Source organism: Galleria mellonella, unplaced genomic scaffold (genome assembly GCF_026898425.1).
Source record: "Galleria mellonella isolate WM207_F2 unplaced genomic scaffold, CSIRO_AGI_GalMel_v1 utg232, whole genome shotgun sequence".
NCBI classification, from domain to species: Eukaryota; Metazoa; Arthropoda; class Insecta; order Lepidoptera; family Pyralidae; genus Galleria; species Galleria mellonella.
The window spans coordinates 482,476-504,556 of record NW_026442046.1 but is presented as its reverse complement, the minus strand read 5'-3'; the positions used below and the strand labels follow the sequence as shown (position 1 = coordinate 504,556).

General features: G+C 39.0%; 1 protein-coding gene across 3 annotated transcripts; it reads left to right on the top strand.

Moving 5' to 3' along the window:
* The first annotated feature begins 594 nt into the window (after positions 1-594).
* Positions 595-21,517, top strand: LOC113513949 (uncharacterized). Of its 3 annotated transcripts, XM_052894796.1 has the most exons (10): positions 596-944; positions 1,682-1,741; positions 3,555-3,667; positions 5,914-6,194; positions 6,705-6,863; positions 11,457-12,610; positions 16,851-16,996; positions 18,347-18,460; positions 19,000-19,221; positions 19,701-21,517. In XM_052894796.1, the coding sequence occupies exons 1-10, from the start codon at positions 730-732 to the stop codon at positions 19,886-19,888; spliced, it is 2,652 nt and encodes an 883-aa protein (XP_052750756.1). In that variant the 5' UTR covers positions 596-729; the 3' UTR covers positions 19,889-21,517. The 3 variants fall into 3 exon arrangements, with proteins under 3 accessions (XP_052750757.1, XP_052750756.1, XP_052750758.1); XM_052894797.1 differs by lacking the exon at positions 18,347-18,460 and having other exon boundaries at positions 595-944; XM_052894798.1 differs by lacking the exon at positions 19,701-21,517 and having other exon boundaries at positions 19,004-19,143.
* Positions 21,518-22,081: the final 564 nt, after the last annotated feature.

Sequence of the window (22,081 nt, the reverse complement as noted above, 5' to 3'; positions counted from 1 at the left end):
TTCTTTGCATAGCCGCTATATAGCTGGGTATAGCTACTCATCGCTACTTCACTAATCTAATATATAAGTGTAAAGTGTAAGAGTTTTATTGATATTAGATATAACCTAAGAACAAATAATTAAATAAAAGGAATGTTAAAAAAAAAAAAAATACTAAATCATATGGTTGCGTCCTTTCTTCTTATGCAAATATAATTAGTAAAAAAAAAAAAGAGGACAAAAGACACTAGTTGGTATTTTTCCCAATTCATAGCAGGTTAGTGTATAGAAAATAATATAACAAATTCAGATACAACCTGCTTGTATACTTTCTACATAAACTGTGTCGAATAATGTAAAATTTGTCATTGACAAATAATTGACATAGGTCACATATAAAACATTTCATATATACACTAACCTGGTATCCTCTTTTTACTAATTATATTTATACAAGAAGAATAGAGGCAACCTGTTTACAACTTGTTTGTCAATATGATTTACAGTTTTTATTTTATCATTCCTTCTATGTAATTCCATGTTCTTACTAACTATATCAACATGATACTGATATGTTAGCTGTTATGTCAGTAAATAAAAAAAAAAAGTATACAATTGTCAAAGTCAAATAAATGTCAAAACTGCTTCGCTTTTTCTATTAACCTTGTTTTGTTTATTTCGAAATGAAAATATCTTTATTTTAAGTATCGTAATAGTTAATCTGGCAATGTTTTATGTTAATTTTATAATATGGCTGTGAAATTTTACGTGTACGGTGGCGGCCGATGGCGCGAGGTGCGCCTGGACGGCCGTGTGTGTGGCTGGGGCGGTCGGTCCCGGTTCATGTGCATGAAACGCGGGAAACTGAACGTAGTGAGTACGCCGGCGGTGCTGCGCGGGCTGCGGGCGCTGGCGGCCGGCCGCCCCACCACCGTCAAGGATGGGTTGCCTGTCTCCCAGCTCAGGTGCCTGTTTATTCGTTTCAGCAGTTATTTTGTTGATTTCCCAAAAGTAGTTCAGTTTATACTTACCGGTATAAGTAGGTACCTTTAGCTTAACTCCTCATAAAAGAATCCTCCTAAGATAAAAGGTCAACTAATATAAACATAGGGGGGAAAGGGATTGTTAGTAATGGGGACATTAATCCCCATCTCTAGCAATATACTCTGTCAGGTCAATCTCCACGCGATTCCCCCCTGGAATCCATCGTGATTAAATCTTGTTGGATCTATCATAATGGGCTAACTGACCTAGTTTCGTTCTCACCTATCACCACTCATTGGTGCCTAGCAGCGTATACTAGTTGAACAGGGTTGTACTTCCAATATCGCCCAAAAATATATACAAAGATATGGTTGGAGATGTTTATTCTTTGTTTGGTCTGTTGGTCCAATATTCATATCAAAGATCTTGTGCTATTAGGTATTCACATACATTCATAACTTGTATAATTCAATTGTTTGTATAATATGTGGAACAGCCGAGTTTCTTGCCTATTCTTAATGTCCAAATTGTAATCAGAGTTGAATGGTACTGTTCATCCTAAAGGTTGACTGGTAGAGAATGCTACAAGCATTTGTACCATATTTTATTTAGGTCAATAAAGTTATTTAAATTAATAAATAAATGGTATAATGTGTAATATTAAAATGAATTGTATGAATTATTTGTATGTAACTATTTCTTATCAAATGCTTTGCAGGTGTGATCCTGACAAGAAACATGTTCCCGAGCAGCAGCAGCAGCAGCAGCACACACACAGGTACACCATGTCCTTTACACACTTGTTCAAGTCATTGACATATTGACATTTGCAATATGTTACTAAACATATAATAAAAAAAAAAAACTCTTTATCTATCTTACATTAGACTACTAAGCAGCACAATATGGAACCCAAACTATGTAATTTATAAGCAGACTTTAGAAAAAAATCTTAAAACATCTAAATTATAGAACAAGAAGCACTAGTACTGATTATCATGAAATGTGTAAGAAGTACAAAGTTATTTCTCTCGAAGATAGGCGTTCTCTTCTTGATGTGATGTTCTTGAGAGATATTTGTAATAATGGTATAGACTGCCCGGATCTTGTGTGTAGTGTGTTGCGTCTCCGTACTCCTAAAATCCGTACCAGAAATACTCCTCTTTTTGCAGTTCCAAGCAGCCATACCAGTTACTCTCAGAACTCAGTAGTTTGTCCTCTAATGAACTCATATGATAAACTTTTTTCCACAGTGGATTTATTCCACCTCAGTAGATATAAATTCAGGGCTGTGATGATGGATGAGATAATTACCTATGTACATATATGTATATACACTACATATTTACATTTATTTATATCACACTATCTTACCCACTCATACATTTGTACCTCTTTACAATTGGTGACCATGAATTTGTATTATTTAATCATTGCTGTCAATGTCTGAACTTTAGCAACATGGATTTTAATTATTTTATATATCAATTAACCTGACTTTATGGACACTCACTATCATACAATGTTTCTTTCATTCATGCACTTATATTACTTGCATACACCCACTCTACTTGCCTGCCTCGCTTTGGAATTATAATTTTTGTTTGTATAAATAAAATCTGTTATTGGTTGTATTCATAAGAGACTTAGCATGTGAGTTGTTTTTAAGAGCTGTGGATTTTAGTATAAAAAAAATTAAATAAATAAAATAAGAAAAAAAAAAATGAAAAATGTGGTGTAGACACCACATTCAATGTGGTTTCCACTGTTCCTGAAGGTGTAACCTACTTCAGCGCATTCCGCTCCCTTACCTCGCGCAGTGCGGTTATTGAATAATATTATAAACATCATTGATATTTTTAGTACTAGTCTGCCAAAGATATTGGAAGCGGCTCAGACATATCTAGAGTCGGGTTAAATACATTTATTATAACGTTGTATGTTATCACACTAGGTTTATAACATTGATTTGGCTTTTGCTGTCATAATGTTATAATTATTTTTCATGAATAAATAAATAAAAATAAATAAATTTTGTTTTATTTTGATAGAGGGCCACCTCTAGATGGTTCTGTTTATTTATCTCAGTTAATCAACACACATACACAAATATTGTTGTAGGTAGAAACTGGTTAGTATATTTATATTACCAATATATAATATTTAAATTACACACATGTAAGTAACCAAGCCGTGTGGTTCTTTTTTTTTTTTTTACTATACTGTCGGCAAACGAGCATGCGGCTCACCTGGTGGTAAGTGACTACCGCCGCCCATGTATAGAATAGATATATAGTATAGAATAGGCCACCCCGTCCTTTCCTATAAATGTCGTATGAGATGACTAAGAGAGTGAGGGATGGACAGCAGCATCCTTCTTAAAACATCACCAAATCCTAACTGCGGTTGCCAATCCGCCTGTCAAGCGTGGCCAACTAGTAAAACCCCCCAAGGGGGAGGCTTTTATTCAGCAGTAGACAGTTAAAGGCTGATAGTGAATAGCTGTGACGGTGATTAGCAGTAAGTAACCAAGATAAATTGTTGAACGAGAATGAATAATCTGTTCGCCGTTGAACTTGTATATGTTTCAGGCGGGCGGGCGGCGGCGCGGCGGTGTCGGCGAGCACGCAGTGCGTCGCCACCGCGGACGCGGCCGTGCAGGCGTCGCTGCCGGGCGCGCGGGCTGCGGTGGCCTACATCCGCGGTGAGTGTGAACGGTAACAGTTGTATAGTCCCTCTGATCGCCCCGGCAGATCACCAATACAGGTGTGCTCGTGCTCATCTGTTTGGCTGCCGGTCAAGAGGCTGGCTGCAGGATTATTCTTATTATAATAATATTTTCAAAGTCTATAATAATTTCTTACAGTGGGCTGTTACTTCACAGCTGGATGGTTTAAATTAAATAACACTTGGATGGCTGAACACTTTTAAAATAAATTATAGTAATTAACATGTAGGATACTTGACAATCTTCAAAGCCTTCACTTTTTATTTATTGATCATGAATATTACACAATCAAGTGTCAGGCCGCACCACAGTCACGAGTCCACGTATCCTTTCCACACAAAGGTCTCCTCCAGCGTCTTCATCTTGTTCTAACCCTTGCTGACCTGAACCATCCGACCTTATTTTATATTGGCGGCCTCTTTCCCTGCTAGTTCTGTAATGAGGAATCCATTATTTTTCCGTATCGGTTATCGGGAGACTTTGTACGAAAGTCGATTGCGTGGGTACCTCTGTCCCATTCGTGTTTCAACCGTGAAGCAGTTGTGTTTGCATGGCTGTGTTTCGGTTTGAAGGGTGGGATATGGCGTGAATTTACTGGGTACAGAGGAATAACACCTGAATCCTCAGGAATGGCAACGCATGGGGGGTATCATGGGCGAAACAGTATACTCTGTTATGTCCATGGTATTGCTCATGTCTATAGGCGACGGTTACCACTTTCCATCAGGTGGGCCGTCAGCTTGTTTGCCATTCTAAGTTGTATAAAAAAAAAAAAAATTTGTGTTACTTCTCAATATACGGCCTGCCATTCTCCACATCATGTTACAGATTGTAGCTCTTTAGCTTTTTTTTTCTTGTGTAACCTAGTATATTTTAAATACTCACTATAATCTACTAAAATCGACTAGTAGAATTAGTTGGATAGTATCACATTCTTAGGCATAACTGTAGATAGACATTGTAATTGGAAGGCCCCTATAGAGGCCTTGTGTAACAATCTCCATAGATTCGTGCATGCGATACAAAAGCTGCAAAAGAACAAAAAAAAACAATCTGCACTGAGCGCTTATCATGGATACGTCTCCTCCATACTTTCATATGGATTACTAATATGGGGAAACTGCAGAATGTTCCAGAGCACTTGTTGTGCACAAGAAGTGTGTTGGAGCTATATGAGTGTGTGGTGCTACAACTAGAGAAAGTTGTCAGCCTTTTTTTAAGAAATTCAATATTCTCCCACTGCCATGTATGTACATTAGAGACCTTTGTATATTTGTAAGGGACTAAACATTACATTAGAGAAGTAACAGCTCATACAGTGTTTAAACTTGAACTCAATAATTGGCTTGTATGCTTTTATACCATTAATGAATATAAAAAAAAAAAAAAAAAAAAAAAAAAAAAAATGCACTTGATCAGCTAATCGATACACTCCATTAGTTTGTTGAAATAATTCATAAATTTGGACATTTAATTAATAATTAATTTAATTACTGTTTACTGTAATATATTAAGATAAGGGGTGCATTAAAATATTGCTGATGAAAGGGAATAAATATAATGTGGAATATATGTAAACTTATCTAACAACAATGAATTACATAAAAGGAATGATAAAATAAAAGCAGTAAATCATATGGTTGCCCCCTTTCTTCTTATACATATATCATTAGTAAAAAGAGGACGAAGGATACACCATCAGTTGCTATTTCTCTCAATTCATAGCAGGCTGATGTATAGAAAATGTGTATGTAAAATTTTTGTTCTGTTTGTTATGTCAATTATTTGTCAATAACAAATTTACTACATTATATATTGGACACAGTTTATGTAGAAAGTATTCGAGCGGGTTGTATCTAAATTTGATAGGGTTATACGGCCAATAGAACCAAGTGACATATCTTGATCAATTTGATTTCTACAGACTAGTGGAAAGGCAGGTGCGTTTTTTTATGTCTATCCCTCTCTAGCGCCTTGGCAATGTCATAAATACAACGAGCAACACACTATGTGAATTATGCATTCCATGTATTCTATTCCGAAATCTTTGACTAGGCTAGTGCATAGATTAAAAAAGGTATTGATAGAGTGAAAATATCGTAGTTTATATTTTTCTTTACCGGCTCGGGACCTAATGTAAAGAAAAATCCCATGAACCTTAAAACCCACATCGGAAACATTTATCATAAAGGTTTAACCAATAATTATGTACTCGGTTACAGAAACAGTGAAAACAAAAAGTACTAAACGGCTTCGGGAAACAAGGAGCCCCGTTGTGGAGAAGTCGACACGGGCAGTGAGCCCGACCGCGAAGAGGTCGCATCGCAAGTCCACTCCGACGAAGAGGTCTCACAAACGCAAACGCTCCACGTGGTCCGAAAGCGAGCCGAGCGACAGCGATTTCGTCTCAAAACGAAGACATCAGTCGAAGAGGACAGTGGTGAAAATTAGTAGCGACAGCGAACTGACGGCGCGGCCGCGGCAGAGCGTCGCGCGGTACAAGGTGAGCGTCGCCATACGGGTACAAGCGAAGACTTAGTAAAACATAACATGTTTTGGGCCCAGGTAATGTAACTCTAGAACAAGTATACATTGATCTAAAGAAATCTTCCGTATCGATCCTCCAACGGATACACCCACACAAAGCAATGTGTTCCGATTACAATCAATCACATGAGCTGTTACCTATCCACTGCTGAACATAAGCCTCCCCTTATTGGGAGGGTTTGCCAGTAGTAGCTATTCTTGGCAGGCGTAGTTAGGCTTTGATGATGTTTTAAAAGGACCGCTACTGCCCATCCCTTTTTCATTAAATTCCCTTACTAGTCTCTTACGACAGCCACAGGAAAAGAGAGTGAGCCTTTGTATGCGGGGACCAAATAGCAATGTGTTCCAAATTATTGTGTTATTGTTCAGGACACGCAAAGGCATTGGAACACTGGTTGTTCCTACACTGTGATTCTGCTATATTTAATATAAAGGTAATTTTTTTTTTGTATTTGTTCATTGTCAGCCTATGGAGGTGAGCAGTACTCAAAGCGGGTCAGAGTCGCCGTGCTACAAGGAGGTGACCATAGACCTGGAGGACTTAAGTGTGCTGCGCTCCTTCCTCGCCAGGGAGAATGTGTGGCAAGTAGACCTGAAGAAGTTCGACAGCAACGACAAATACAAGGTGAGCACGTTTAGAGGACAGTGGTAAGGGGAACCAGCAGCACCGCTTTTAGCAGTATAGGTATACTACTTGTTGACCTCTAGTATCTAACTAGTCTTGCCATAAATACTGTTACATAAAAACATTTTTTTTTTTTAAATTTTTAATATTTTGAATTTGGAACACGTTTATTATTTTAAAAACTTCTTTCGATTTCGCGCCATTTCACATATTTTTCGTGTTCATTATCAAATTATCATAGCTCAGTGCGTAGAGCACTTTTCTCCCTCGAAATCCATAAGTCGAGTGGGCCCGATGGTATTCCTCCAATTGTGCTTTGGACGTGCGCTCCAGAGTTGGCTCCGGTTCTTACGCGTCTTTTTCGGCTTAGCTACTCATCGGGCATAGTCCCAAAGTTTTGGAAGACTGCTCTGGTGCATCCGATCCCTAAAAAGGGAGATCGCTCAGATCCAGCTAACTATAGGCCCATAGCTATCACTTCCTTATTCTCGAAGGTTATGGAATCCATCATAAACCGTCAACTGCTCCGGTACCTGGAAGAACACCGGCTGATCTGTGATCGCCAGTACGGCTTTCGACAGGGACGTTCGGCCGGTGATCTTTTAGCTTACTTAACACACCGATGGGCAGTGGCAATCGAGAGTAAGGGAGAGGCCTTAGCAGTTAGTCTGGATATCGCGAAGGCCTTTGATCGGGTGTGGCATAGAGCGCTGCTTTCAAAGCTACCTTCATTTGGGTTGCCTGCGAGACTGTGCATTTGGGTTGCCAGTTTTCTCAAGGAACGTAGCATTAAGGTCGTAGTCGACGGAGCATGCTCTGATTTAAAACCTTTGAATGCTGGTGTCCCGCAAGGCTGTGTACTATCTCCGACTCTGTTTCTTCTGCATATCAATGATATGTTACAGATAAGTAATATTCATTGCTATGCAGACGACAGTACAGGAGATACATTATATACCGGTCATGCAAAGATCTCGCGGGCACATACCGATGAGTGCCGGAATAGACTTGTGTCTGAAATCGAAACTTCACTCCATCAAGTTTCGATCTGGGGTGAACAAAATCTTGTCCAATTTAACCCCAAAAAGACACAAGTCTGCGCGTTTACCGCAAAAAAGACGCCGTTTGTCGTATCTCCTCACTTTCAGGGCACTTCCCTTGATAAAAAGTCGAGTCTAGGAATTCTGGGCGTTGATATATCTTGCGACGTCCAGTTTTGCGGTCATCTGGAGGAGAAGGCTAAGATAGCTTCCAAAAAGTTAGGAGTGCTCAATAGGGTGAGACGATATTTCATGCCAGAACACCGCCTGAAATTATATAAAGCCCAAGTCAGGCCGCATATGGAATACTGTTCTCACCTGTGGGCAGGAGCGCCACAGTACCAACTCCTTCCGTTAGACCGCATTCAAAGTCGGGCGGCTCGAATTATCGATAGTCAACGCCTTACTGTCCGACTCGACCCACTGAAACTGCGCAGAGATGTTGCATCTCTGTGCATCTTCTACCGAATTTATCATGGGGAGTGTTCTGAGGAATTGTTCGGATTGATACCTGCTGCTGATTTTCACCACCGTACAACCCGCCACAAACTAAAGTTTCATCCCAATCATCTGGACGAGTGGCGGTCTTCCACCGTGCGTTTTTCAAGGCACTTTCTTCCACGCACAACCATTCTTTGGAATCAACTTCCAGCAGCAGTATTTCCGAACCGATACGACAACATAACCTTCAAGAAAAGAGTATATTCCTTCTTAAAAGGCCGGCAGCACACCTGCAATGCCGCTGGTGTTGTGGGTGATCATGGGCGGCGGTAGTCACTTACCATCAGGTGAGCCGCATGCTCGTTTGCCCCCTGTGTTGTAAAAAAAAAAAAAAAAAAATTACAATATGGAATGCGGCATTAAAGAAAATAGGATTGCAGTGATCGCCTCGCACAAAGTGGGTATGGAGCCATCGGTCATATTTCAGACACTTCAAAAGCTCGGTATCAGCCGTATGTTCGTTCGTATGTCGTACTATCAACAGATATAACTAGGGATATTCAATTAAAATCGATATATCGAATCGATTCGATGATTTCCATATGATATATCGGACTGATTCCATGTTTTCCATATGACATATCGTACTGATTCGACGATTTCCATATGATATATCGGACTGATTCCATGTTTTCCATATGATATATCGGACTGATTCGATGTTTTCCATATGATATATCGGACTGATTCGATGTTTTCCATATGATATATCGGACTGATTCCATGTTTTCCATATGATATATCGGACTGATTCGATGTTTTCCATATGATATATCGGACTGATTCCATGTTTTCCATATGATATATCGGACTGATTCAAATGTTTTGACAAATGTTTATTGTATTCGATATATCGATAGATTTATTTATAGAAACATCGCATATTTTATTTTTTTGTCGATTATATTAAAAAACAAAATAATTTTAACACTATTTGATGACTTGAATTTTAAATAAGGTCCATTCAGATAACACTGTCTTAATCACAGATCGTTCACACATTAATTATTATTGTACATTCTGCTTAATTATCTTATCTATTTGCTTTATGCTATTTACCAGTAGCGCAACTGAATCATTGTTTTGATTGTTTAGACAAGTTTATGTAAAACTTTGCCTCGCTACTATAATTCAATACTCTAAATACCTAACGAAATGAGTGGACGCACCATGTTATTGCTAGTTCGAAATTGAAAAGGTATGTAATGTTGTATTCCCGTCATGTTTATGAACCGTCCACTTGTTTGTGACAGTGTTTTATATTGAAGATATCACGACCTCTTGTAATATAATACATATTATAATAATACATATATTTTCTATTTTATTCTTATAAATGCTATATCATTATAATGAAGTATGTAGTTATATAGCACTGCTTACGTACCACAAACTTTACGCATTTCGCTGGAAAAAAGTAATATTTAATTAAACTTTTATGGAAAGTATTCGATAGTGAAAAAATATCGATGTTTGATATATCGATAACCATCGATGCTAGGATTCGATATTTTACATCGAATATCAATATCGATATATGTTTTAAGTTGATACCCCTAGATATAACAACACTTCCTCTGTCGAAGACCAAAAAAGATCGCAGCGGCCGCGTACTGATAGAACTACAAAGGCTGTTAATGCTGTCAAAGCCAGATTTCGTCGAAACCCCATTAGGAAGTAAAAAATCTTATCGCGAGAAATGAAGATTCCCGTTAGGTCTCTGTCTGAAAAAAAAATCTGTGGTGTAGGGCCCTATGGTGACTCCTAGGCCCTCACCAACACTGTATTTATCCAAGGCACACTAATATTTACTGAGGGTAGATGTACAGTAGAAAATGAACTAATGCGATGTACTCGGAATGAATGCTGGTTAGTTATTAAAAGGTGAATTTATTTAAGTAGTTTGCAAGCACATACACGATGATTTATTATAAGGTGATATAAAGCAAATTAAATAAATAAGATTATTAAATGAGTAAGTACGGTGCGTACGTGATAAGCGCTATCTTCATGCAACTTTAATTAGGGTGTTGCCGCAATGTTCATAGGCGGAGCGGAATAATATATTATTACAATATATTTCAGAATATTTTCCGCTACAAATCGTTTGAGCAAGCTGTCGCGAAATTTCCCTTGGAAACAGTGCGTAAATCCATAGATTCGCGGCCATACAGATTGAAGGCCTGTATAAAAGTCAAATGTAGCCATTTCGAATAGAATATTTTTTTTATTATTTTTTACTGAGACTTTAATAAATATGTAGGTATAAATTTTAGTAATATTACATTATTAAAAAAAATGCATTTTCATTTGTAACAGAACTTATGGCTGGACTAGGTATAGTATGAAAATGAATAGCTGAATGTGTTGCTAAGCTCAAATCTCGGGAACAACTGAACCGATTTCGCTAATTCTTTTTTTTTAGAATATTCCTTAAATTACGAGGCTGGCTCTTACGAAGACAAAAAAATAAAAAAATAAATTGTCAGAAAAAATCTGAAAATAACACTTCTATACTTCCATACAAAGGTTCTTAATAATATTTAAAAGTCAATTGGAACTTTAATACCATACCATAAAGTTCAAGCAGTAGTGGAGTTATTCTGGGAAGGCAAAACAATTGAGTGACGATAGTATCTTATAAATATTGATGTCAATTATTTGTCAATATTCATAACATATAGTAACATTAGTCAAAAACAATTTGTCTATGGTTAGACGGTACGCAATTCGCGGGGTTAGCTGCGTATTACTAATTCCTGGTAAAACAATTGGTCAAAGTCACTTCAATGTCATTAAAAAAAAATGGCCGTCATTCCATGTGAACAACGCCATTAGAACGCCACAATTTAATGACGCTTGTTAGTTTCGTGTCGCATCACATTGAAAAAGATAAAATAATCTTCAGTATCCGTTAATTTCACCAACAAACCAAAACAAAACTGTAAGTAAGCTGTTACCGACTATGTGTTAAAGAGAGATACCAGTGGTTTGAACAAGACTCTTTGTAATGAAAATTTAATGTGATTACTAAGAACCTATCTGTTTTCAGATGGCTGTCCTGTTTAAAATTACGCCGCTGGTGAGCGTCGAGCCGTGCCCGCAAATAGCTGAGATGCAGCGTCACCCCTCGCAGGGTGTGATCAGTTTGAAGGAATTCGCGACAAAGCTTGGACTGAGGCGAATCGACGCCGAGAGTAGCAGTGACAGTGATACCGACAAGGAGAATCAAGTCGTGAGCAGGTTTAACAGGCGTGCAAGACGATACAAAAGAAGTAAACTTTATAATAGCGACAATGGTGCAAATAAGGAGAGACTAGCCAAGAAGGGAACCAGAGCATCGAGTAGTAAGAGCAGAGATAGTGTCGTAACTAAGAGTAGGATTGAATCAAGAAAAACTGATAGTCCAGTTCAATTTAAAGACAATACGCAGCTCAACACTGACTCGGCAAAAAAGAATAACAAAAAGAGAGTCGCTAGTGACAAAAACAATGCTCATAGAGAGAATGCAAGTGTTCGACTGCAGCCGTCTGAGTCAGCAGTAAGGGAGAAGAGAAACGATGAACAAACTAATAATGACAATCGAGCTAGGATACTAAGGAGTGTTAAAACAGACAGTAAGGGCAGCGCTGATATTCAAAGTAGAATATTAAGAAGCAGTAAAGTTATAGACGTAAAAGATAGTGTAGAGAGTAACGATTCTAGTGATGTTCAAACTAGAATACCAGCAAGTACTAAAATTGCTGATAAGGCGAATGGAAAAAATAAGAATGCTAGTGAAAATCAGGTTAGAATACTAAGAAACTCTAAAATCTTTAGTAAGGACAGTGCAGATAGTAATGTTAGTGATGCCCAAGTTAAATTAGTAAGAAACACTAAAATCAACAATAAGGCCAACGGTAATAAAACAAAAGACAATCAAATAAGAATACGAAGAAATAGAAAAATAGATGATAGAGTAATAAGTGCCGATAGTGACAAAGTAAGTGATAAGTCTGATAAACTTAAAGAGAAGGACCAAGACAGCGGAAGCAGTAGTGAGTTTCAAACAAAAGTTCCAAAAAATGATAAGAGTGTCAGTAGTGAGAATGATGATAGTGATAAAAGGAAACGAGTGCAGTCAGCCGGGAACAAGGAGAAGCAGAGCGCCAGTAGCGGCAGTTTGAAGGCTAAAGTTTTAAAAAAGAAGAGACCTGTAATTAAACCGTGAGATATTTCAATACTTTATACATATCATTTGTTTCATTGATTGTTGATTATTTAGCTATGTAATGAGATCTACTTGATAAAGTATGCCTGTGTTCTGTGTAGACAGAAATGGTTGTTTTGTGGCGAATAAATCGATTTGCTGCATATTTTCAATACAGATATTACGACGCCCTCCCCAGAGGAGTCTATTTTCTATCCCCTTAATACGTAAGGGCTTTCTTCTTTGTTTTGATGTTAATCTCATAAGTTTGTTTATTTATTAGTTACTTCTTGACTCTTGGTACTGCAGGTACTCAATCGGTCCGGACATGAAATTTTGGCATACTCGTAATATTGGGATGGAGAACAATCGCGCATAAAAAGTATTTATTAAAATTAAAATATGTATTCTTGTAGCACTCGATCACTCTGGTGAGGATAATACCTACAGACTAACATTTTTATGATCTACCCACATTAGTGTACAACATACCTTGCTCCCCAAGTACTTCTAATAATAACCACACTATATAACTATATTAGCATTTTTACTATTATCATCTGTATCAAGCTCACAGTCTTCATCCTTCATCTCATATTCTATTATTCTGGACGGTAGGGAAAAAAATAAAATTATATGTAAAAATTTGACGTTCATAAGCGGCTAAAATGTCCTACATGAATAAATGATTTTTGAATTTTGAATTTTGAATTTTGTGGATTTCATTTTCTTGATGATTCTGTTGGTGGTGATATGGACGAGGATAGTTTTGTTCATCAATGTGTTTCGACTTCGTAAATTACAAATGACCCGTATGCAACGTTTCTGATATTTAAAAACAATATCTTTACCTACATGTGCATGATATGACGATAAAACTGTTTCCATATTAACAGATTTACATAGTTTATATAAAGCATATGCATATTGACTCAATTTTTAATGCGTATGATCAATATGAGTTTTTCAATAAATTTTCTTGTCAATGTATAATCCTAAAAACTTTGTCGTAGACATTTCATCAATATTGTTTCCATTATGACTGATGTCATCATGGAAACAATATTGTTAATATTACATTCAAGCCATTTATTTATTGAAGTCATAGAATTAATAATTTCAACCTTTAATTGGCAATGTCATTGTCTGAGGCCTTAGTCATATCCAAATATAGTGCAACCCTTGATAATCTACGATCCGTACCTGATATTACTCTATTAAGAAATTCATAAAGAGCTACATTTATGGATTTATTTTTTCTAAAGGCATGTTGTTCAGGAGTAATGTGTAACGGCCAGGCTATGGGATGGGTAGGGGATGTCAAATTCGTCAGAATACGCGTGTTCACTCACCTGACATAAAGCCAGACTGGATATTTCTAAGTTCCCTCAAGCACAATACATGACATACCTCTCCCCAAGATGGCTTTTATTTTCATTTTCTTAAACATAACACTAAGTCTATATTTTTTATTACTGTTACTGTTGTTTTTATTACAGTTCTAAACATTTTCTCTATCAGTATCTCTCTCTACAGGTGACTGTTGGTATTTATATGAAATCCTTTTGTTGATCGCTTTTGCCAGTGATTCAGACATAGCTCTTTTGTTAACTTTTGTTCTAGCATTGTTCTCTTGTGGACTCTGATATATCTCTATATGTTGCGGTGCTGACACACCAATTATATCAGCCTATTTGGATGGTGATGGTACTAGCACATCATTATCCTCATCTTCGTCATCTTTTCTTTGTTCACTATTTCCAGGTCGAATAATATTACGTTCTAACTGTTTCGTTATATATGTATCATTGATTAACATAAAATAAATAAAATATTATTTTATTATATTAAAACAAATACAATTAAATTATCTCATTGAAAAATTCCTGTAGTGTATAATAACTTTTTGCAATTAAATATTTTCTTAAAGCTATTTTAAACTTTTTAGAATCATCTTCACTTCTTAAGTTCATTGGTATTTTATTGTTAATTTTTATTGATATTGCGTAAGGGCTTGATTGGAATAATTGTAGCTTCGAGAATGGTCTTGCTAATGTACATTGCGGTCGCAATGTCTGACGGCCGGTATATTGTGGGTGTAGGTGCATTATTTGTATGATCGTTTGAATTGCTGTCATCAATATTTCTATTTACATTATTAATACTGTTAAAAATAATATCACCTTTTTCTTCTTTAAACAGTTGCCAATCAGTTGGTGTACTATTGTCTATAACATTCTTCTTATTGCTTACACTATTATTTGGTTTATCTTTATTATATTGTTTCATTTTATATAAATAATCCATTCTCAAAAGATCTCTAAGTATTAGTGTACATACATATGGTAAAGCACTGGAAAAGATGAATTTCACAATATATTCCAATTATGGTTGATGTCTAAAAGGCTTACATGATTATGTTTACTACCAACAAATGTAATTTCATAGTTTAGTTACATTAAGGTTGCGGTTAAAAGGAATTTTGTAAACGATTATATTAGTATTAGAAAAATCCAACAACCATCTTTGAAAATTATATTGTAGTCTATATGGATCATTATTATTAATGCCACATGCAATAAAATAATTTTTGTTCAAAGATTTTAATTCATTGCTTACAATTAGGATAATATTGCACTTTACACCAGGTTTCCATGTATACGAAACTACATATTCAGGCCCAATAAGTTTTTGTAGATTTTTTACATATCCGGCTTAAGCGAGGTTGGTCAGCAAAACTATTATTTTTCATTTCAAGTATTCTTTTTTATTGCTCGTAGTGTCTTCTGAATGTCGGGTGTTAATTATTGGTATTGTTTTAAATTATTGTTCATATGTATCTATAGTTTTTCTATCTTCAGCATTCAGAGAACGCTTGTGTCTTGCTTTGCATGACAGTTGTTTATTACATGTGTCTAGTGTTGTGGCTATATCTGTATTGTTTGATTTTCTCTTTTTTGCATCAAGGATCGGTGTGTTACTATTTGTTTTATCCATCAAACTGAGTCGTTTATAAACATTGATATCTTTATTACATCTCTCTGATTCATGTCTTAAAGTTGTATTTTCCGTATTTATTTTTCTATTTCTTGTTTTGCCGTTTGTACTTCCATCTGAAGTTTATTTTCTTCAGTAGTTCCTTAGTGTGTCATCCATAGACTGTCATCCATAGAAGAATTAGGTAGACTTTACATCGTGTTATCTAATAGTGTTGAGTTGCTGTGTATTGTTAAATTATTCAAGAACTGAAAAAAATCTTTATTCATTTATTGGAGATATCAAAGAAATTATAAAATCATACAGTTCAGGGCCACAAGACGCCACTAGATTCGCCTTTTTCTTTAAATTCTCTCCAATTTCACTAGCTTCAAAGCCAAAACAATAACCTTTCAATGTAATTTTGCCAACAGTCATGTGCAATGTCTAACTCATTAAATTTTAAACCCATTGTTACTATTTATATGTTTAGTTTGTACAATAATCACTTTGTTTCACTTTTCCACTATTTTCCTCGTCGCCACTATTATATTCTCACTAAAATATATATAGCAGTCAATGACTGTGGCCAACATCAAGTGACATCTGCACCCAACTTTTTTTATATGTCAACAGTACAGTGCACAACAGTAGTAAAAAAAGACACTAAGATGCAAAATTATGTAAAAAATATACAGAAGTGACTTGCGTTATGTATTAATTTGGAATCTTGGAAAATGAAAGTGTGAACAATGAGGAGCTATTCCCCATGTGTTGGTGTGCCGGGGACTGCAGGCACTGTGCTGCTGTGCCTCCACACCCAGGAATTTGTTGTTTGGCTCGTCCAGTGTTTTGTTTGTTTGTTTTGTTCTAGTTTCGCGTGCTGCCGGGTGAGTCGCATGATTCTCTCAATGAATTATTTTATTCTTTCTCTCTTTCTATTAAACATCTGAGGCTTCGTTTTGTTATTGATAACGTTGCTGCAATGGTACTGTTTAATTTTTTGTTTCGTTCACTTGCATTTGTACAAACTTTAATGGCTGTTAAATTATTATTTAAATGTGTAATTATAATTTGTTACAGCTGTCCGTTTGTCTTAATTAAATAAATAAATAAATATACACTTTTCAATATTCCCGAATGATTATTTAAAACGCTCTGACGCGGGGAACTAAAACAAGATTCTGGTGATCTATCACCGGAATTATAGATTTTCCAGCGATGTCGCATGGCGGAGTGTGTAAGCTGTGTAACACGTGGCGTGTGTGTGTGTGGTGGCAGGCGGGCGGCTGCGGCGCGCGAGTACTCGACGCTGGAGGACCACGCGATCGTGGCGTGGCTGGGCGGCGGCTCGCGCGCGCGCCGCGTCAACGGCAACCAGCTGTGGCAGGAGCTCGAGCCGGCCTACCCGCGCCTCACCGGCGTCGGTCAGTACCCAGCACGCACTACACTCGCCACACTCGCCACACTCGCCACACACACCACACACACCACACACACCACACACACAGTGGAGCGGACACGAAACAACACGGGCGGACGATACATTTCCTTGGTTCCGAAAACATATTTGTCTTTAGTTATTCTTTTTTACTATTAACCTTTGCATTTTTCCCGATTTTTTCTTCCGCTGCAAACAAGCTGACGGCCCACCCGATGGAAAGTGGTAACCATTGCCTGTAGACATGAGCAGTGCCATATTATTGTCCAAGCTGTCATTTATTCTACTAGCGTTAACTGTATGGACGTTCCGGCCTTGGTTTCCCGTCCCACGGTCACATTAAGCCATTTCAGAATACTAAGATGGTCCTCAAAGTATTACCTATTACATAAATTGTCTCGCAGTAAAAGTCAATACTTAACACTGTACGGAGAATATTTTTCTCCTTAGCATTTTCTATGCAATTAGAAACGGTAAAAAGCTGACGACCCAACTGGTTGAAAGTAATGTTAGCCGTCTATAGACATGAACAACAACATAATATATCTTCGCATCACCATACCTGAGGGTGTGCAGTGTATACACACCAGAGGGAGACTTTGTACAAAAGTCGATTGTTTGGGTACCTCTGTCCCATTCGTGTTTCAACCGTGAAGCAGTTGCGTTTGCATGGCTGTGTTTCGGTTTGAAGGGTGGGATATGGCGTGAATTTACTGGGTACAGAGAAATAACATCTGAGCCCTCAGGAATGGCAACGCATGGGGGTATCACGGGCGAAACAGTATACTCCGTTATGTCCATGTTATTGCTCATGTCTATAGGCGACGGTTACCACTTTCCATCAGGTGGGCCATCAACTTGTTTGCCATTCTAAGTTGTATATAAAAAAAAACCTGAGGACTGAGGTTCTATGTCTCCACACTGTAATTTCTCTGCCATATTCCACTCTTCTGTGCACACTCTATGCCGTGTGGTTCCGAAATAGAAAGGGCCACCCCTTCCTTTCTCGTTGGTGTCGTAAGAGGCGACTAAGGGAAGGCGAGGGGTGGACAGCAGCGTCCCTCTTAAAATATCATCAAAGCCTAACTGCGGTTGCCAACTCGCTTGCCAAGCCTTGGTGACTACTGGCAAAACCACTCGATGGGGGGGGGACTATGTATAGCGGCGGACATTTAACAGCTGATATGGTGATGCTGATGATTTCACTCTTGAAACAGAAATACAGACATGCAAACACAAGTGTATGCTCAGACAAACAGTAGTAGAGTAGGACAGAGGTGCTTATGTTGCAGTGGGAAACATGTTGAGAGTGTTGTGTTGTGTTGTGTTGTGTCAGAGCGCACGTGGCACTCGCTGCGCAACCGCTACCTGCGCTACATCCTGCCCGGCCTGCCCGCGCTCGCGCTGCCGCCCTCGCACGCCGCCCGCCTGCGGGCCGCCGCGCACCACGGTAATACACGACACATTGCACACTACACCCTGTACACTATACACTACACCCTGTACACTGCACACTACACCATATACACTGCATCCTGCACACTACGTCCTATATACTATACACTACACCTTGTACACTATACACTGTACATAACAGCCTGTACACTGCATCCTGCACACTACGTCCTATATACTATACACTACACCTTGTACACTATACACTGTACATAACAGCCTGTACACTGCATCCTGCACACTACGTCCTATATACTATATACTACACCTTGTACACTATACACTGTACATAACAGCCTGTACACTGCATCCTGCACACTATCCGTTATACTGCACACTGTACACTACACCCTGTACACCACACGCGTAAACAGATTAAAAAAAATTCGACATGCATATTTAGTAGTCTTTACAAATTGTATCGTAGTGTTGATATTTATATTTGATGAACATGTTTTATCTAATTGAAGGTTTCAGCTTTTTCTTTGCAATTAAATAATCAAGTGGCAATAATGTGTGTGTGGGCGTGGCCAGGTAGCCTGAAGGCGCGGAGGCGGTCCCGGGCGGTGGTGCCGCACCCGCTGCACGCGGCGCCGCCCGCCGCCACGAGTGCGTGGGCCGCGCGGCCGCGGTCACCGCGCCGCGACCACTCGCCGCCGCCGCGCGCCGCCGCCGCCACCGCCACCGTCACCACCACCGCCACAACCGCCACAACCGCCACAACCGCCGCCGCCACCTCTCGCGGCCACGATACCGGTACGTATTTTAAGAATACCTATACATAATATTTAAGTATGAAATTAATGTAAACATTTGGGGGATTTATAATTTTTTTTTATGCAACATAGGACGGCAAACAAGCTGACGGCCCACCTGATGGAGAATGGTAACCGTCACCTATAGACATGAGCAGTACCGTGGACATAACAGAGTGTACTGTTGTGCCCATGATACCCCCCGTGCGTTGCCATCTCTGAGAACTCAGGTGTTATTCCTCTGTACCCGGTAACTTCACATCCATATTCCTTTAAACCGAAACAGCCATGTTTATGTGTATTATTATAATATTGATTTATTCTTTAGTAGGTACATATTTTTTATGACGCAATGGCAAACAAGTTGTAATCCATCTGATGGCGAGTGGTAGCCGTCGCGTGTAGACACGAGCAGCGCCGTGCGCGTCGCGCTATGTGTAGTGTGTACCTGGTGTGCATACGTTGCATATGTTTCCGCAGACTCGTCGTGCGAGGGCGGCGCGTCGTACTCGCGGCTGGTGCGCCGCCTCGCCGTCCGCTCCACGCCGCGACCCTCCCCCATACCCGCCACCACCGCCACCACCGCCACCACCGCCACCACCACCGCCACCACCGCCGCCACCACCGCAGCCGGGCCGCGCACCAGGAAGCTGTACAACCCCAACTGAACAGCCCGCGGCTCGCCGGTCCGGCAGTGTCAGCGTGTTCCCAACTGTCACACCGCTATCCGGGCTGGTAGGAAAAGCTCCCTGAACCGCAGTGTACGGTACGAACTGAAGTCGTCGGTATTCTTTGTGTTTTGTTTTATCGTTCGTTTGCGCCACGTTTCTGCGGCGGAACGATGAGTGTGAGCGGTGGACTCGTGGCAGTGTGGTCGCCGCACAGTACATGTCACTTGTACATTATGTACCGTGTACCGCATACCGTACACTGTGTACTGTGTACTGTGTACTGTGCCCGCTGCAGCTCGGTGCCGATGGCCGGTCACTATATTATTAAAATATAAGAACGGAAGGACGGCATGTTGACTGCACGTTGTTGCTTTCAAAATGTAATTATGTTCATATTTTTATAATCATCGTGTGCAGTAGTTGTCCGTGTGTGTGTGTGTGTGTGTGTGTGTGTGTGTGTGTGTGTGTGTGTGTGTGTGTGTGTGTGTGTGTGTGTGTGTGTGTGTGTGTGTGTGTGTGTGTGTGTGTGTGTGTGTGTGTGTGTGTGTGTGTGTGTGTGTGTGTGTGTGTGTGTGTGTGTGTGTATGTGTTGTATAATTTGTAAGTCGATATCGATACGTCTGAAACTGTTTATCGACAATTTTTAATTTTTAATCGCATTATTACATTTCTGTTTAGCCAAAGGTTGACTGCGAGAGAATGCTACGAGTATATAGTATTAAGTCCGCCTTTTGTACCACAAATTTATTTTGTAATATGGTCAATTAAGAATAAATGAATAAATATTGTATTTCATTCCATTTTTAAAATGTATGTTAATTTCTTATTCGATGTATATATACATATGGAAAGCAAAATCAATGAGCGCGCTGTGTCCCTGTCGTCCCCGACAATTGTTTCGACATCACCCGGAAGCCTTCTTCAGGGGGCGGACGGCGCTTTGTAAGTTTATTGACAAAAACGACAAAAACACTGTGTTCATTAATTTATCATTCCATACGGCGAGCCGCTACTATAGCAATGTATATATTATTATACGTCATTGTTGATTTTACATTACGGTGTACAAGATCTGCTACAATCATAGAGTTAAGGATTTGTTTTCTGGCAGCGAGTGTCTGTCGTCATACACACGCATACGACTAGGTGAGGTGCGGTGAGGTGTGTATAGACGCTATGTTTAGACGCGTGTTTCCTTGTGTAACAGCTGTCGGTTAGTTCGCGGACGTGCGCGCTTCCCTGAGAGGGTGTCACTTGCAAATGGCTGTGTTAGTTTGTTTAGATCTAAGGCGACCTGTAACATACTTGTCCACAACTTGTATCATAAAATTAATGTTTAATTCTTTTTCTTGTCTTATTTAGTAAATAATCTTGATGTATCTTGTTGACCAATAGTTGCGTTAAGAGATATTTTAAATTAATAATAAGTTATACAATTGTAAGAAATCATGTAAAGTAAATATTGTTAACTTGGAATTATAAATTGTTGTACTCGGAATGGTCAAGATTGTTTGCCAAGTAAGAGAGACAAATATTGTCTAGTTTTAAACATGGCCGCGTCTGTGCGGGCGTTTTCAAATTATTTCGTTTTGTTGTCGAAATAATATATTTTTCTATTGCAATCAATGGTTGTTTTTTTTTTCATCCACTGTCATCGTCATCGTCATGTCAGCTCTTAGCCGTTCACTGCTGACCATGACCTCCCCCACAAGTAGCACTCTACCAGTAGTTACCACGCTTGGCAAGCGGGTTGGCAACTGATAGGTAGTAATTTGGTGATGTTTTAAGAGGGACGCTGCTGCCCATCCCTCCACCATTAAGCCGCCTTAGTCGCCAGTTACGACACCCACATGACTGTATTATGTATTGGTTTAAAGGACGGGATGTAGCAGTGAAATTACCGGGTACAAACGCATAACACTAATTCTTGGGAATGGCCAACATATAAAAGCTTTTTTTTAATGAGTGATAATGGAATGGTAACCTCGCCCGCGCTACCGGTATACGCTGGAGGGACACCAGTGAGGAATGATAGGTGAGGATGAAAGCATGTCAGATGGTACATTGTGACGAATTCCATAAAAAATAATCATGATAGTTTTCCATGGAGAACCGCATAGAGGACGACCCGGTAGGGTTTATGGCTAGGCGTGGGTCTGTTAGACCCTAATACTAACAATGTCCTTCCCC

Excerpts from the sequence above, each read along its gene's own strand:
- LOC113513949 (XM_052894796.1), top strand. The coding sequence starts at position 730 with ATGGCTGTGAAATTTTACGTGTACGGTGGCGGCCGATGGCGCGAGGTG. Across the intron at positions 945-1,681 it reads TTGCCTGTCTCCCAGCTCAG|GTGTGATCCTGACAAGAAAC; the intron begins GTGCCTGTTTAT and ends AATGCTTTGCAG. Across the intron at positions 18,461-18,999 it reads GCGGGCCGCCGCGCACCACG|GTAGCCTGAAGGCGCGGAGG; the intron begins GTAATACACGAC and ends GGGCGTGGCCAG.